General features: G+C 43.3%; 1 protein-coding gene across 6 annotated transcripts in view; it reads right to left on the bottom strand.

The window, feature by feature from the left end:
* The window catches only part of Nf2 (neurofibromin 2), an 85,271-nt gene that overhangs the window by 45,524 nt on the left and 23,481 nt on the right, over nt 1–16,266 (bottom strand). For 5 of the 6 annotated variants that reach the window (XM_040746795.1, XM_021226520.2, XM_005068930.4 and 2 more), the window contains exons 2-4: nt 8,088–8,213; nt 6,146–6,268; nt 3,931–4,014 (exon numbers count right to left, since the gene is read on the bottom strand). The exons of the other annotated variant lie outside the window; for it this stretch is intronic. In XM_040746795.1, the coding sequence (XP_040602729.1) occupies nt 3,931–4,014; nt 6,146–6,268; nt 8,088–8,213 (333 nt within the window). The remainder of the gene's footprint in view (nt 1–3,930; nt 4,015–6,145; nt 6,269–8,087; nt 8,214–16,266) is intronic. 6 annotated transcript variants of the gene reach the window in all.

Genomic DNA, 16,266 nt, shown 5'->3' with positions numbered 1-16,266 from the left:
GAATTTGCTATGTAGCCCAGGCTGGCCTTAAACTCAGAGACCCATATACCTCCCTAGTGCTGGAATTAAAGGCTTACTGCATCACACTGGGCACTGATCTATCTGTTCTTTATATAGCCACAAAGGTTCTGTGCAAAACAAACTCTTCACTGACTTAGCAGCACCACAGGCTAGTGGTAAGACCTCTCAGGGTCTGCTCCCTAAAGAGCTTTCACCTTCAACTCTTGCCACAATACTTGTTTTTATATGTACTCAATTTCCTTTTCTTTTCTTTTCTTTTTTTTACAAGACAGGGTTTCTCTGTATTGTTTTGGAGGCTGTCGGTCCAGCCTAGTCTCGAACTCACAGAGATCTGCCTGCCTCTGCCTGCCTCTGCCTCCCGGGTGCTGGGATTAAAGGCGTGCGCCACCACCGCCCGGCTGTACTCAATTTCTTACTGAACTGTGTTTGGCCACCGTCCTTGTCACTAAGCTTCTTCCACTATATTTTGTTTTGTTTGTTTTGTTTTTGGGACAAGGTCTCGGTAATAATCCTGGCTGTCCTGGAACTGGGCAAGTGGACCAGGTTGGCCTTAACACTTCAGAGAGATCCTCCTGCTTCTGTTTCCCAAGTGCTGGGATTAAAGGTGTACACCACAAAGCCTAGGCAAAGTCATTTATTTTTAATTTGTATGTATCGTGTGAGCCTTTGTGAGTATGTGTATCACATGTGTGCAGGAGCCCTCAGACACCAGAAGAGGGCACTGAATCTCCCAGAACTGGCAGTTGTAAGCTGCCATGTAGGTTCTGAGAAGCAAACCAGGTCTGATTCAAGAACACTAAGCACTCTTAACTGTTGAGTCATCTCTCCGTCTCCATCTTCCACTACTCCTTCCTTTCTTCTGAAAGAGCCTACATGGATAATATCCTATTCTCTCCTAGTAATTTTCAGGACAAACATATTTCAGAAAGACATACATATTTGAAACAAAGCAAATTGTCCATATAAAATCCAACAGGTGTCTTAAAAACTACAAGATGGTTTCGATTGTCATGTGACTTATCTGTTCTTTTGATTATAGCATAACTCAAACAAGAACCAAGAAATATGGTTCTTGTTGACTGAACCATGTGATTAATATTTGTATTTACACTTTGAAGTTAATTGTTTCTTTATGCTTTGGAATTAACTGTGTCTATATCGGTCCAACAGCTGAAATACTGTAATGAATACATTTGCACTCAATTATGTTCCAGGTGTCAATGAGCTTGATTCCACTTCCCCTCCATACTTCTCGAGTTTCTTTCTATTTCAGAAAGGCTAGGAAGAAAACTGTACATAATGGAAGGAGTCAGTATGGCTTACTGAAAAGTTCAGGTTGTTTTTATTTATTTTATTTGTTTGTTTATTGCTTATGCTTATTTTGTTTTACTTTGCCTTCATGTATGTCTGTGTGAAGGTGTAAAATCCCCTGGAGCTGGAGTTACAGACAGTGGTGAGCTGTGTGTGGGTGTGAGTGTTGGGAACTGAACCTGGGTCCTCTGGAAGAGCAGCCAGTGCTCTTAACCACTGAGCCATCTCTCCAGCCCTGAGGTTGTTTCACCTTGTAAATGAAACTAGAATTTAGTGAAAGTTAATGCCTGACCACCACACACCTCACTAAACAGAAACAAGGTGCTTGGTCAGGCAGCCCAGACACCTGGGTTTCCAGCCTGGCTCTACCCTTCATCCCACTGTTTCAATCTTCATGAAAAGGCAGGTAACTAACTGTACAGTAGGGCACTTGCCTCACATGTGTAAAGCTTTGGGATCTGTCCCTTGTAACATGAAAACAAACAAGTGGTTTGTGCATTTCATAAGTACAGAAATAACATGAAAGTATTGTGACTTTGAATAAACCATTACTCTTTTCTTCCCCGCTCCCATAGGGCTATCCTGTAACTCACTCTATAGACCAGGCCGACCTCGAACTCACAGAGATTCTCCCAAGTGGTGGAATTGAAGACGCTGCACCCTCCACCCAACTCATTCATGCCCTTTAATTGTGTCATCAGGAAAATAAGCACAAGCTTTGCCTCTAAAAACTGCTACATGGAGTATCTTGTGGAATAGTCTGTTGAACCCTGTGCTAAAACATTGTGGATATGGCTCATCCAGCTCCTCCTAAACACCCTCTCACTATTAACCAGCAGCCCAAGAAACTGGCAGCACTGCTACAGTAAACCCTCGTTTCCTGAAGGCAAACAGGGTCTCACTTCAGAGCCCTTGCTGGTCTGGAACTCATAAGGATCTGACTGCCCTGCCTCGTATTAAAGGCGTGCACTACCACACCCACCCAGCCTGAATACAGACTTTTTGTTTTGTTTTGTTTTGTTTTGTTTTTTTGAGACAGGGTTTCTCAGTGTAGCTTTGGAGGTTATCCTGGTCTATAGACCAGCTGGCCTCGAACTCAAGAGATTCACCTGCCTCTGCCTCCTGAGTGCTGGGATTAAAGTGTGTGCCACCACTGCCCAGCCTGAATACAAACTTTAAAAGCTAGAGATTACCTTTATTTGTAAGATTCCTAAATTTAACACCGGAAAAAATAGTTAAGAGCACCCACCTCCATATGAGCCACATATGTTGTCTGTGAATCACTTTCATCTCCAAACTGGCAGAAGCCAAATAAGTAGGGCTTTCCTGCAGTGAAATCTGTTCAAGCAAACATCTGCTGGTTCCTTGAAAAATGATCCCCACCCCTGGGCCCCACACAGGTGGCCTTTGAATTTGTGACCCAAAACCCACAGCCTCTGAGAGAGGTAGTATCCATGAGACCCTGGGTCTCAAGTAGGAGAAAGCATGCAAGAAGGAACTCAACTCTGGGCCAAGAAGCACGTGGAGTTAATGAAAGTAGTGATGACTGCTTTGAAACTGTTAAACTGAAAGGATACATTTTTCCTGTTACTAATACTCTTGATCAAAGCATAAAAGGAGCATATGCTTCACTTGAACCACAGCCCATTTTCTGTTTTCTCAATTACTCCTTTTTCAAGGAAGGCATAAAACACAACTCTAAAGCCATGGACTCTATCTCTAGCTTTACCCATGCAGGCACCAATGACCTTGGAGAATAACTAAGGGCAGAATTGCTCTAGTGTCTGCATCTGACAGTTAACAAGCCTTATGTCCCATGCCTTGTGACTACTCAGCAGACACTGATGAGTCATCAAATGATTAAACTAACTCTGTACTTCTACTGGCCTGACCAGCATCCACACTTCGAAGCCCTTTTCCCAACCCAAATGACAAACAAGTTATTCCTGGCTTTGATCTGAAGTTGTATTAAACATTCTAGTTGGCCTTATGGAACAAGGGCTCAATACTCTATGACGCTCTTCTACCACCACTCCTGGTCTGCTGTCTGAAAGAGAGGGAATGACTTTAGGCTAATGAGACAGCATCACTGGGCCCAGCAGGCTCAGCAGACCCAGCTCCCAGCCACATGCACAAAATATGCCACCAGAGCCTCACTAGAAATGTGGTTCCTAAGAATGCAGTCTCTGGAAAGATGAGTTTGGATGGAGAATCTGGGTCTTGCTGACCTCAAGGCTTATCTGATCATAATTAGACACCACAAAGTCGCTTTTCCTAATAAAACAAGGCTGATGTGATTAATGTAATGAACACATGTGCATAATGGGATGACACAGAAAACTCATCTTTTTGGAAGGATTCACTTAGAAAGAATTGGAAGTCATTAGAATGATGTGCTTGTCACCTGTATACACAACACACATATACAAAATACACATAAGTTGAGGCAGCAACAGTAAATGCCCAGGTATCATGACATCTCATTTTTGGAGGTAAGTTGTTCTGAAGTCTCCAAAATCCAAGAAATGGAAAACTGGATCCATGCTGTGTGACAAGTTAATGTTGAAGAAAAATGCATTTTTCTTTCCTTGCACCCACCTTGGCTTGGACAGCATAGGAAGCCAAGAGCACTGAAGCCTCAGGAGGGCAGTAGACTTTTTCATCCAAAATCTGCTTCTTCACCTGAAAGGGGCATTGAAAAAGATGAGATGGCACAAGAGGAAGACAGCAGTGCCGCCTGGTCACAGCAGATGGCTGCAGGGTATTCTACATGACGGCTGCCAAAGCAGCCTGGTAATGGTTTTCTGACAAAGGGTACTTTTTTTTTTTTTTTTAAACTGTTGCAGGCCAGTTGAGAGTTCAGCCATGAAGGGGTTATCAGTAAGCTACCTGCACAAAAGCCCTCATCTCTCCTCCTCAGAGTCAAGGCTAACGAGTAAATAAGATCTACTTGATCACAGCAGAGACTGACGAATGTGTGGCTAAGGCTGCACTGGGTCTCAGTCACGGCCCCTATGGAACACTCACGGTACTAGAGGAGATGGAGTCTACTTTCAAATCTTAACAGACAAAAGTCACCAAGGCCACTGAATTATGACTATAGAAAAAAGTTATCACTTCCAATGTGCTGCTCTAAGGAAAAAGGAAGCAATAAAATTTGATCGATTCAACTTTTAAGTACACATGAGGTTCAGGAAATATAATTCCTACGCCATAATGTTGAATTACCATATCTCATCGCACCTAATTCTGTACAGTGGTGCAGCGTATGATGTCGCAGACACAAGGACAAGAGAGTTACATGAAGTGGGAGTGCATTAAGCAAAGCCAACTCTTTTCACAGATTCCTATTAGTAGATGTTGCCTTGCTTACTCACAAAAACAATCTAACATTTCAGTATGAAGGAAAACCAAGCAAAAGTCACAGGGGAACAGGTGCTGCCTCAAGTCCTCACAGGAAGCCATTTCTCTAACACTGAGGGATTCTGGTCTCCTCTAACTGAAGATGACCCTGAACGTTTGATCCCCCTGTGGATCACAAAAGTATACTGTGCTATTCACACAAGGCAAGCATTTTATAGACAGCTACATCCCCAATCACCAAAGAATCTTTATGTGACTTCATTTACACATACATTCCCCGCACCCCCCACACCCTGTTTTAAAACTAAGAGAAAACGAAAGCTGAGATGTTCTGAAGCAGTGAAACCTTCAAACCTCCTAGTTTCTTTACAAAGAGATAAAAGAAGCCATAATACACAAAATCTGAAAGGGGCGGCCTTTTGACCTAAAACACATGCACATGCATGCAGGCATGCATACATGAAACTCCTTTGTAAAAGAAACTATTTAGCTAGGCATGGGGACACACATCTCAGCACTCCAAAGGCTAAGATAAAAGGATCTCAAGTTCAAGTCTAGCTTTAGCTATGGAGTGAGATCCTCTTAACGGCACAATGCAACACAGCATTATATGGAGAGTAATATCACAGTTCACATACTATATCATGTACACATTATATAGAGGCTCCATATTGTAAGGATTGTATGAAAAATCATAGATGTACTTCTGGGAAATCAATGTAGTTAGTTAGTGTCCTGCTGCAATCTTTTACATCATGGACAACAGGGCAGCTTAGGGGCACATCAGCAGTTTTAGCATCAATCACTACAGATAGTCATGAAACTGAGGAGGCTTCCTGACCATGACAAAACAGGCTTCCATCCTTAAATGGAGCACCTACCTCCCTGTGCTCCCAGATGGTCAACCTGCAATTCTGGAACACCTAATTTCTTCAGTTTGGTTGAAGAATTACTGAAGAATACCAACTGCATATTCAGTGAGCCCATCTTTAAGGGGCTTGCACACCAATGAAGGAGGAAAGGACAATATACAGTAAGAGGAGCACAGAGCAGGCTGTCTGAAACACCTTAGGCATGGGACAGACCAAGAGTCACTGCCATTCAGAAGAGCTGCCTTGAACTTTAAAGGAAATTTTTGCTAACCCTCTGAAGCTTTTCTGTATAATCGCAGAGAACTTTCAAGTTAGCCAGGAGAAACTCCTCTTGCGTGTTCTTCATCGCACCTCTGCAATTTCACCTGACACCAATTCTCATCACTTGGGTAAAGCTCTATTCTGAAGACATTTTTTTCCCATTATTGAACCAAAAGTACTGACTATTTGGAGGCAGAACATTTTCTGCAGTATAGAAGTATTTGTGGTCAACTCCAAGGGGTTCACCTGGGCTGCTTCTACAATCATACCCAAATCAGTCCTCTTAGAACTGGGGGAGAAGGCATGGGCAGGCATACCTGTAAGAAAAATAAGTGTTGCGTGATCTCTTGAACTAATTCCTCCTCAGCATTTTCAGGATAAAATTTGGCCAGGAAGTGAAAGGTAACTGGTTCTTCCTTTGAAACATCATGATCCAACACCTGCAGAATTTCAGAGCAAAAGACATGCTGTGCTGGCTTCTCTTTCTCATGTACCATCAGAGCATACTTGCAGGGAAGGTATAAAATCCCTTCCCGCTACATTCATCCCATTTCCCAAAGGCTGTGTTTCTACAGTTGGAAGCATTCACAGAGTCATCCATCGCAGGAGATAACATCCACTCCACACAGGGGATTCTGAACCAAACCAATCAATAAACCAAGGGGTGAACAGAGCTACAGTGGCAGCGCCAGTGTTCTCAAAGCCAAGGAAAATAGTTACAAACTAGAATGCATAACCCAAAGGTCTTGGGCATTATCCTTTATGGAAGACTGAGGATTTTACAAAGTTTTTTTCCTGAAATAGTAACATCTTCTTTTATTCTTTGCTACTGCCCACTCAAATAGGTTCTGTTGGAATATAACTTAGACACAATAAACTAGATTTTTGTGATATTATGTTATGAATACTAGAAGTGAAACATGGCCATCATGGTAATGCTTTGTTCCTGGAATCTTTCAGAGATGGCCACGAAATGCTTGCAGTGCAGTAAGAAAACCACTGTCTTTAATCTTCTAACAATCCCACCCACCCCCTGAAAAGCTTGGACCATCTGCTCTCCAGAGTGAATTTCATTTCAGGACATAAACATGCTACCAGGCTCCATTAACATGTGTCATAATTTATTTCCTTTGAGCAGCAGGTTCTAGGACTCCTGATGCCCCCAATCTAATATCCATTTGGCTACCATTCAGGTATGATTTAAAATTCACTTTGCTGAGAGTCATAAAAAGACACAGAAAGCTTTGCTGTCTCTGATATATAATTCTCCACATGCCTGCCCAAATTCCAGGGGCAGTCCCCAAGGGACTTGAAATAAGTCTAATCTAGTTGTGCTCTTCACTGTATCTTTGTGGCATTTGGGGCTTCTAATCATTGGGATGACTGTTGGAACCGATAACCAGCAGGGGAGTTGTAAGCATGAAGGAGATGACCATATACATGTTGTGAACCTAACATGAACACCTCACTGAACACTTGTTAGTTACCACTTTATGTGGTAGATAACTTCAGGGCAACCATTTAGGGTCAGAATTAGACATGGAGTTACTTCGGGAATCCAGGGTCTTTTGGCCCTGATCTTCAGCTGTCTTTACTGTTAGGTAGCCAGGAAAATAGGTAGACATGTCTTTGTGTGAATATGAACCCACAAATGGGCAGCTTCCCTAAGCCATAGCCACTTCCAAGCCACCTTCAAATTTCTAGAAACCTAGATTTCATGTGCTTAAGAAATCACAGAGAATCCTGAGGAGGAAACCAGATTGCGCCTTCATCTCCAGACTCCTTATTCCTTTAGTTTCACTAGTGATTAAGTCTGTTGGCTCTTGGTGTTCTCAATGACTTATTAAAAAAATAAATGAACATGAGCCCTAGGAGAATCTCTCAAAGACATAAATTGTTGGCTTTTTTTAAAGTATACAAAGATAGTAATGTTATCCATAAAGCCTGACTAGTGGTTCAATAAACTGAGGGCATAATGCCAGAAAGCAAACAAGGTAGTGACAATGGGTAGAAAAGCTAGCCAAGGGTTAGCCCTGGTGAATCCTGCTTGTCTGGAGAGTCTACGCAGAGCAGAAATGTCTGTAGGACTTGCTTCCTACATACATGACTTAATATAAACAACTGACCCCTTCTTTACCACGTCCTTGTGATACCCAACAAAAAACAAATGAGCTAAGTGCATGCTCGGGGGAGAGAAACACAACAACAAAACAGAAGGCACAAGCCTCCCCCTCTGCTTTCATGGAGATCTGATCCAACCTTCTTGTCCATTTTGAGCCAGGCCACAGTGTCCTTGATTGTGTACTGCAGTCCAAAGAACCAGGTTTCCCGAAGCCCCAGCGTCCGGCACACCAAATCAAACAGGTCCTTCCCTTTCCATTTCATCTGCAATATAACAAACAAACAGGGAAGGACGTTGTGAGCAAAATCATAATCAGCTCACACAGAACTGTTCTCAGCACTCTCTACTGTCACCAAAATGGCTGATGAGCACTGAACTCCTAAATAATTTTAAAGCTTCCCACACAAAACCATAAGTGGGAAAATACCAATTAGAGTTTAATGGCTCAATTGCTGTGGAGCACACACAATACCTCCTTGGACAGTTCCGTACAGATCTCAATATCCCTGAAGCTGCTATTTTAGGAAACCTGGTAAATAAGCAGCCTCATTTAGGAGAGTCAAGCCTCCTAAATTAGCCCAGGAAGATGGCTAGTTTGTGAGACACTAACTCCCTTGAGATTTTCTTTTTGATGGTTTTGTTTTTTAAATCATGACTCTGCCTTTGATAAAAGTTCACTTTTTAACTTAAAGACTAGTTTTACTGGGAAAAAAAACATATGGAAGTTATAACTAAAGCTACAAAAATTGTAGAGCAGAACAATGAGAAATCAGATAGACCAGTTGCAGGTCTCTATCAAGATGCCTGGTTGGGCCCAAGCACATGCAACTTGTCCACAGGCACAAAAGGCAATTCCAAATGCTCATAGTAGCCTCACTTTCAAAAGCACCCAAATCACTGCTAAACCCTTTTCTCTGCTATTCAGTGGTGTAGCTGGAAAAACCAACCTCAAACATCTTCACAGGGAACAAGGATACAGGGCACTGAGTAAATGTTGCCACCTAGTGGTTTTCAGTCAGCTAGGCTTTTCCTGTATCACCTCTTAGTTATGCTACCCCATATATCAAATAAACACTTGAGTACAGTTATGATCCTATGAAACATACGCACAAGCAGTCCTGAGATGTGAATGTGAGGGAATGATAAGACCACCTGATTGTAGAAGTAGCTGCTCTTCCCTCACCCTCATTAAGAAAACTCCACCCTCCAGGAGACACCTCAATAAAGTGCTCACTTAAGCCTGAGAACCTGAGTTTGAACATTCATGTAAAAAGTTGGTTGTAGCCAGGCGGTGGTGGCGCATGCCTTTAATTCCAACACTCAGGAAGCAGATCTCTGTGAATTTGAGGCTAACCTGGTCTACAGAATAAGTTTCAGGACGGCCAGGGCTACATGATGAAACCCTCTTGAAACACCTCCCCCATGCCCAAATTAACTTTGGTTATGGAGCCATGCTTCTAATTCCAGCACTGGAGGGGGTGGGGTGGTGCCAACCAGCCTAACCCAAAAAAGGAACCCAGGTCCCAGTGAGCATCTAGCTTTGTTAAAAAAAGAAAAGGGACTGGAGATATACCTCAGCAGTTAGGAGCACAGGCTGCTCTTCCAGAGGACCTGGGTTCAATTCCCAACAACCACGTGGTGGCTCACAACCATCTGTAATAAGATCTGGTGCCCTATTCTGGTGTACATGCAGACAGAGCCCTCATATAAATAAAATAAGCAAATCTTAAAAAAGGAAGGAAGGAAGGGAGGGAGGGAGGGAGGGAGGGAGGGAGGGAGGGAAGGAGGGAGGGAGGGAGGAAGGAAGAGAGGAATCGATGGTGGCCCTTAATCCCAACATTACATAAGCAGAGGCAGGAAGATCTCTGAGTCCAAGGCCCACCTGCTCTATAGACCTGGTTCCAGGACAGTCAGAGCTACACAGAGAAACCCTGTCTCAACCCTTCACTCACATGTCATGGCATTCACTTCTCTCTCTCTCTCTCTCTCTAAATAAATAAATAAATAAGTAAGTAAAATTAAAAACATGAACAAGGTGAATGGCTCCTGAGGAACCAGAGGTTGACCTCAATGTTTGCGTAGTGTGTGTGGTGTGTGCCATGAATGTGTGGAGCTCAGAGGACAACTTGGTGGAGTTGGTTCCCTCCTTAGACCTTTATATGGCTCTGGGGATCAAACTCTTATACACAGGCTTGTACAGTAAGTGCCTTTGCCCACTAGCCATCTTGCCCACCGTTTACCATTTCCCCCACCCAAGTGCTAAGGATAAAACTCAGGGTCTTGCACTTTTTTTTTTGAGGATCTATATATATATATATATATATTGGTTTTATGAGACAGGGGTTTCTCTGTATTGTTTTGGAGGCTGTCAGTCCAGCCCGGCCTCGAACTCAGAGATCTGCCTGCCTCTGCCTCCCTAGTGCTGGGATTAAAGGCGTGTGCCACCACCGCCCGGCTGAGGATCTGTATATTTTAATGTTTTTTTTTATATTTTACTTTTAAATTTAAATTAGAAACAAGGTTGCTTCACATGTCAATTCCAGGTCCCTCTCCCTTTCCCTCCTCTCCTCCTGTGCCCTCCCACCAACCCCCCAATATCCCCTCATTTCCTCAGGGAGGGTGAGGCCTTCCATGGGGGTGTCCATAGTCTGTCATTTCATCCAGGGCAGGGCCTAGCCCCTCCCCCAAGAGTCCAGGGTGAGAGCGCATCTCTCATTGTTGGATGGGAGCCCAAAGTCCATTTGTATACCTGTAATAAATACTGATCTATTACCCAAGGCTCAATAGATTACCTAGGCCTCCTCACTGACACACACATTCAGGGGGTCTTGATCAGTCCCATGCTGGATTCCCAGGCATCAGCCTGGGATTCAAGAGCTAACCCTTGTCAGGCCAGCTGTTTCTGGGGCTTAAACCAGCCCAGTCCTAATCCCTTTGGTCATCAGTCGGTCTTGCACTTCTTAAGCAAGTATTCTACTACTGAACCATACTCCCAGCTTTAATAGATGTGAATGAATAGTCCTCTTCAGGTATTCAACAGGATAAGCCATCTCTCTGTGTTTATAGCTAGAATCAGCAACCCAAATGGTAGGACACCATGATCACAGCACACAAACAGCATATTGGCTTTGGTCCTTTGCCAAGTAAGGTATTTCTCCTATCTGTCCTGCAACCTTGGCTCCACACCCCAACTGCAGTCAGGTCCCTGGAATACTGACTGCAAAGATGGAAATCTTTAGAGATTTCTGAGTCGGAAAACTGAGTTTTATTTTTAAAATATAATTGCTTTCCCTCTTCTACAAGGTTGGATAATAGTTACACAATTGACAACTGGACAGAGGGCTGTTTAATTCTTTGAAGGCCTTAATTCCTACAGGCAGAGCTAACTGAAGAAATTTTATTTTGGAGAACTGGGAGCTTCAAGATGCTGATTATCCTCTTGTCTCTATTTTAAGCAGCACACAGTATATAAATTATAAATGCCTACCTTCCACAAGATAATGTGCCACTAAAGAACAGGATTAACTTGGAGAAGTTAAACACCCAAGGAACAAGAGGATAAGAACATCACTCCCAGTCCACCATAGCTCACAGCCAGGCCAGGCCAGGCACAAAGGGCAGGGAGAAGCAGGATGAATAGATCCCGAGGAGATCTTCCAAGGGGACAATGAGTGAGCTTCCCAACTGGGGAGCTGAAAACCTCTACCTACCTAATACTGTGTTACCACAGCTTTCCTGTTTCCCCTCACTTTATTTTTAAACTGCAGGCCTGTTTTTTGTTAAAGGCAAAAAGACAATGTCATTGCCCCCATGGAGCTTGCAATAAAGTGAAGAGACAATTCTCAGAACAACCCAGAATCACAGACTATGGGGCTGAAAAGCAGCCTCAGGAGTCACCCACTGTGAGCCTGTGTTCTTTTTGTAAAGCTGAGTAAACTAAGTCACCAATGACTTGGCAGTCTACCAAAATAAACAATTCACGGTGACCCAAGGTAGGCAAACCCCTAGTCTCACAAACCCTTTTCCAGTTCTGTGATCATCAAATCTTTTTGCTCCTACCTTGGCCAGTAAATGACCAATATTAAACAGAACCCTTCTGAGAGTCACACACAGCTCATTCACAGCTCTGTGTGAACAGAGTCCATTTCCAGCAAGTACTATGGCACATGCATGCCCGAGTCTCACACACTGAGGCTATACAGTCCAACCTCAGGAATGGGGATGGGGCAGGTGGCTCAGGCCCTGAGGACTCATCTGCTTCATGCCTGCACTCAATTAAGGGTGAAGAGTAAGTCTCAGGGAAGGGTTACAGGACAGACAAGAGCACAGAGGGAAAGAGGCTGAGAAGCAGAAGGAGGCAGTTCTAGAACCAGCACTTGAACAGGCTAGAGAGATAAAAACTCAAGTACATCTACCTGCATTTCCAGCTTGAGTACCTAGTATCCTACTAAAAAAAGGAATAAAAAATAAACAGCAAGTTTGGGGGGGGGAACAGACGAGCAATGAAGTTTTAGACAAGATTAATTAAACTAAAGAAAGCAAGTGGCCTGGTGATTTGTGCCTTTAATTACAGCACTCAGGAAGCAGAGGCAGAGGCAGGCAGATCTCTGAGTTCAAGACCAGCTTGGTCTAGCTAGCAAGTTCTAGGTCAACCAAGTCTACCCTGTCCCCCCCCCTGAAAAAAAAGGAAGGAAGCAAAGCAGAGATGTCCTAAATATATTAATATATTTAAGCTTCAGCCCTCTAAGCTGGGGAGCTGGATCAGCTGCACATGCCACAAAGCCTAACGACTTTAGTTCATTCTCGGGAACCCGCGTGGTAGGAGAGAGCTGATCCCCACAACAGGTCATCCTCTGATCTTCATATATGTGCCCCCACACAGATACAAAGTAAATACATTTAAATATTTTTTTAAAACTTAAAGACCTTCATTTATAAAATAAAACATTCTGGGCTCAGCTGACCTTCCCCTCACCTTAGGAGTCCAAGATAACACTGTGTAATAGAGTGGAACCTCATACCAAAACAAAAGAAAATGTTTTGGCTCTGTCTTTAAGCAAGTAGTAAGTTTTTTGGCCACACATGCTGGCTTGCACAAGAATCCTAGCACTTGTGAGGTTGAGGCTAGAGACCAACTTTGGCTATATAGAGAGATTCAAAAAACAAACAAGCGGGCTGGAGAAATGGCTCAGTAGTTAAGAGCACTGACTGCTCTTCCACAGGTCCTCAGTTCAATTCCCAGCAACCACATGGCTCACAGCCATCTGTATTGAGTTCTGGTGCCCTCTTCTGATGTGCAGGTAGAACACTGTATACATAATAAATAATAAAATCTTTTTAAAAAAACAAGCAAGCAAACGAAAAAAACAATCAAATAAAACAAAAGGTTTTCTGTTTGGCTAATTTTAATCTCCACATGTTACCGATAAAAGGTTGTGCTCTTCAACATGTTCTTCCTCAAATGCATGAGGCTTCCTTCATCTTCTGCTTCTCTATAAACACAGACTATTTTGGCCACAGGTGTTCTACAGAGTTTAAGTTCCTGTGGAAGGGAGGCTGGGCTTTCTTGGTACAAGATGGCTTGCCTGAACAGGATTGTTTTATGTTATGTTGATGCTTTGAAGTGACTCATTGTCATCTGAAGGTCTCTCCAGACTGCAGGCACCTCCAACTATGAGCAGCATTAGTCATCATCCCCAGTGACCAATGTAGAGTGTACAGAGGACACAAGACACACTCAACAGCAGCTGTCCTATATGACTGACTAGATGACTTTAAGACCCAAGGCTCAGAAACTTAGAGCACAGTTAGCTCATACATCCATTCCTACAAACGTACAGTGAACACACATTGTGTTCAAGTACAGTTCAAGATACGGAGTTCAATGGAAACAAGGTCCATCTTTATAGGTTTTTGAACAGAAGTCAGCCTAGAACAGATGATCAGTACAGGTGAGGGTTTCAGCACAGAAACACTTTGTTATGACAGGGATACCCAGGGACTGTGGGGACTCCTAAGAAAGAAAGCCCCCTTCTCACAGAAATGACATCTAAATCGACTCATGGGGGGAAAAGGTTTGGAGGAGACAGCAGGGAAGGGTGTTGTGGGCACAGAGAATGCTGTATTCAAAGGTCTACAGCAAAAAAGAGTTCTTAGAGGAATCGAAATATTTTAGCTTGATTAGAAAATACTTCTGAATTTACAATAGAACCAAATTGAGTATATGAAATGGTTCAAAGGTAAAAGACACCCTGTCACCCTGTCAAGCACCAAGCCTGACTATCTGAGTTTGATTCTCAGGACCCACTGGTGGCAAGAGAAAAGAAATTTCCCATTTTCTCAGCACAAGTGAGCTCAGGAGACTTGGGGAAAGGAAGCTTCACTAAGGAGACACTGGCTGAGCTGGGCTCTTGTAGAGAAAGGGCTGACAAAAAGGAAGGTCATGCCAGCCTAAAGGAACAGCGTGTCTGCATGTAAGTTCAAGCAGTTACAAAAGGAATGTTCTTTGCACTTTTCTAAATTCTCTGACCTACACAGCTACATAGGCACAGGTGCGAGCACACACACGAGGGCACACACATGAAAAAAATTTGAGAACCAAATTATGAGCGCACATGGTGGCACACACCTGTAATCCTAGCACTCAAGAGGCTGAAGCAAGACGACTGAGAAAGTTCAATGTCAGCCTGCGTTATATAGCAAAGATCTCTCAAAAAACAAAAACAAGGGACAGGCGCTGGGTGTAGCAGCCCACAACGTTAATCCTAGCACTCGGAAGGCAGAGGCAGTAGGATCTCAACGAGTTTGAGGCCACCTGGTCTATATAGTGAATTTCAGTCCAGCCAAGACTACATAATGAGAACCTGTCTCAAAAAACTAACAAAACAATAAAATTCCCCAGGATCTAAACACAATGTTTTGTCAATTGTCAAATTCTACTTCTGGAATCTAACTACAGAACCCAGAAAGTAATCTTGTGACTAAATTCTCCAATCTCCTAAGGATAGAACACAACGAGTACCATTCTAGACACACAAAAGGCAAGTTAAATCATTACACAAAATGGATGCCTCAGGATATCAGGGCTTCTTTCCAGGAGCCAGCCAAAAAGGCCTAGGTCAGTGAGTTCTCTGCCATCAGTATATCTTAGTACTGTTACTGCGTGACCTTGGGCAAGTTATTGAACTTTCTCATGCTTTAACAGGGATAATGAGCAGAACCTGTCTCAGCAGATTGATCTAAAGATTAAGTGAATTAATTCATTTTAAAAAGACTAAAGCAGTGCTGGGCCCAGAGCAAATAAGGGGTAGTTACTGTTAACTCCCACTCTGCCTCCTTGCCTAGATTCTCAAGTGGCGCTGCTCAAACCCTCCTAGCCCCAACTTCATACCACAATGATGGATGACAGATGGGAAAGGGCACCATCAATTATCATCGAGTTAACCATCCTATCTCTCATCTGACAAACATTTATTGAGCACCCACTATGTCTTAGTCTTTGTGCTCGGCACAGGAGATAAATGATGAATTCAGGACAACGCATGGTCCCTGTGCGTGTCTGACAGGGAAAACAGGTAAATGGACAAGGGAAAACAAATCACTAGTGCTAACAGAACAGGCTGTTGTGGGAACACAAGTGAGCCCAGGAGACTTGGGGGGAAGAAGGCTATGTTGAGGAGACACTGGCTGAGCTGGGTCTTGTGGGGAGAGGGCTGACAAAAGGAAGGTCATGCCAGCCTGAAGGAACAGCATGTCTGCACTTGGGTCCAAGCTGTTGCGAAGTAAAGGAATGTTCTCTGCACTTTTCTACGATCTGACAAACAGCATGATTTCCAATCTGCAGTACTGAATGTTCAATGCAGGACTGAATATGTAGCTTTGGCCTGGTACATGTGACAATTCTCATTCTGCATAATTGGTCTGGGACCAGGCTGTGTCAGGGCACTGGATCAAACAAAGTAGGAATGCATCCTACAATAGTATCTGTAGGGGTAGAACCCAGGATGAATGGGATGAGTCTATTTACTTTCCTATTAAAACATTCCTAGCCAGGCCTTGATGGCACAAACCTCTAATTGTGGCCCTTTGGAGGATGAACACCAAATTCTAAGCTAGCCTGAAATATGGAGCAAGACCTTGCCTATGGGGGTGGGGGGATTCTGACACTTAGGCCTTTCAGACCTACATTTACTCTATGATAGACTGTTAACATTTTTTTTTGTTTTTGTTTGTTTGTTTTTGTTTTTCGAAACAGGGTTTCCTCTGTGGCTTTGGAGCCTGTCCTGGAACTAGCTCTTGTAGACCAGACTGGTCTTG

This window comes from Mesocricetus auratus, unplaced genomic scaffold, assembly GCF_017639785.1.
Source record: "Mesocricetus auratus isolate SY011 unplaced genomic scaffold, BCM_Maur_2.0 Super-Scaffold_100006, whole genome shotgun sequence".
Taxonomy (NCBI): domain Eukaryota; kingdom Metazoa; phylum Chordata; class Mammalia; order Rodentia; family Cricetidae; genus Mesocricetus; species Mesocricetus auratus.
Note: the sequence above shows the minus strand (reverse complement) of the source record. Positions and strands in the feature narration are given on the sequence as shown.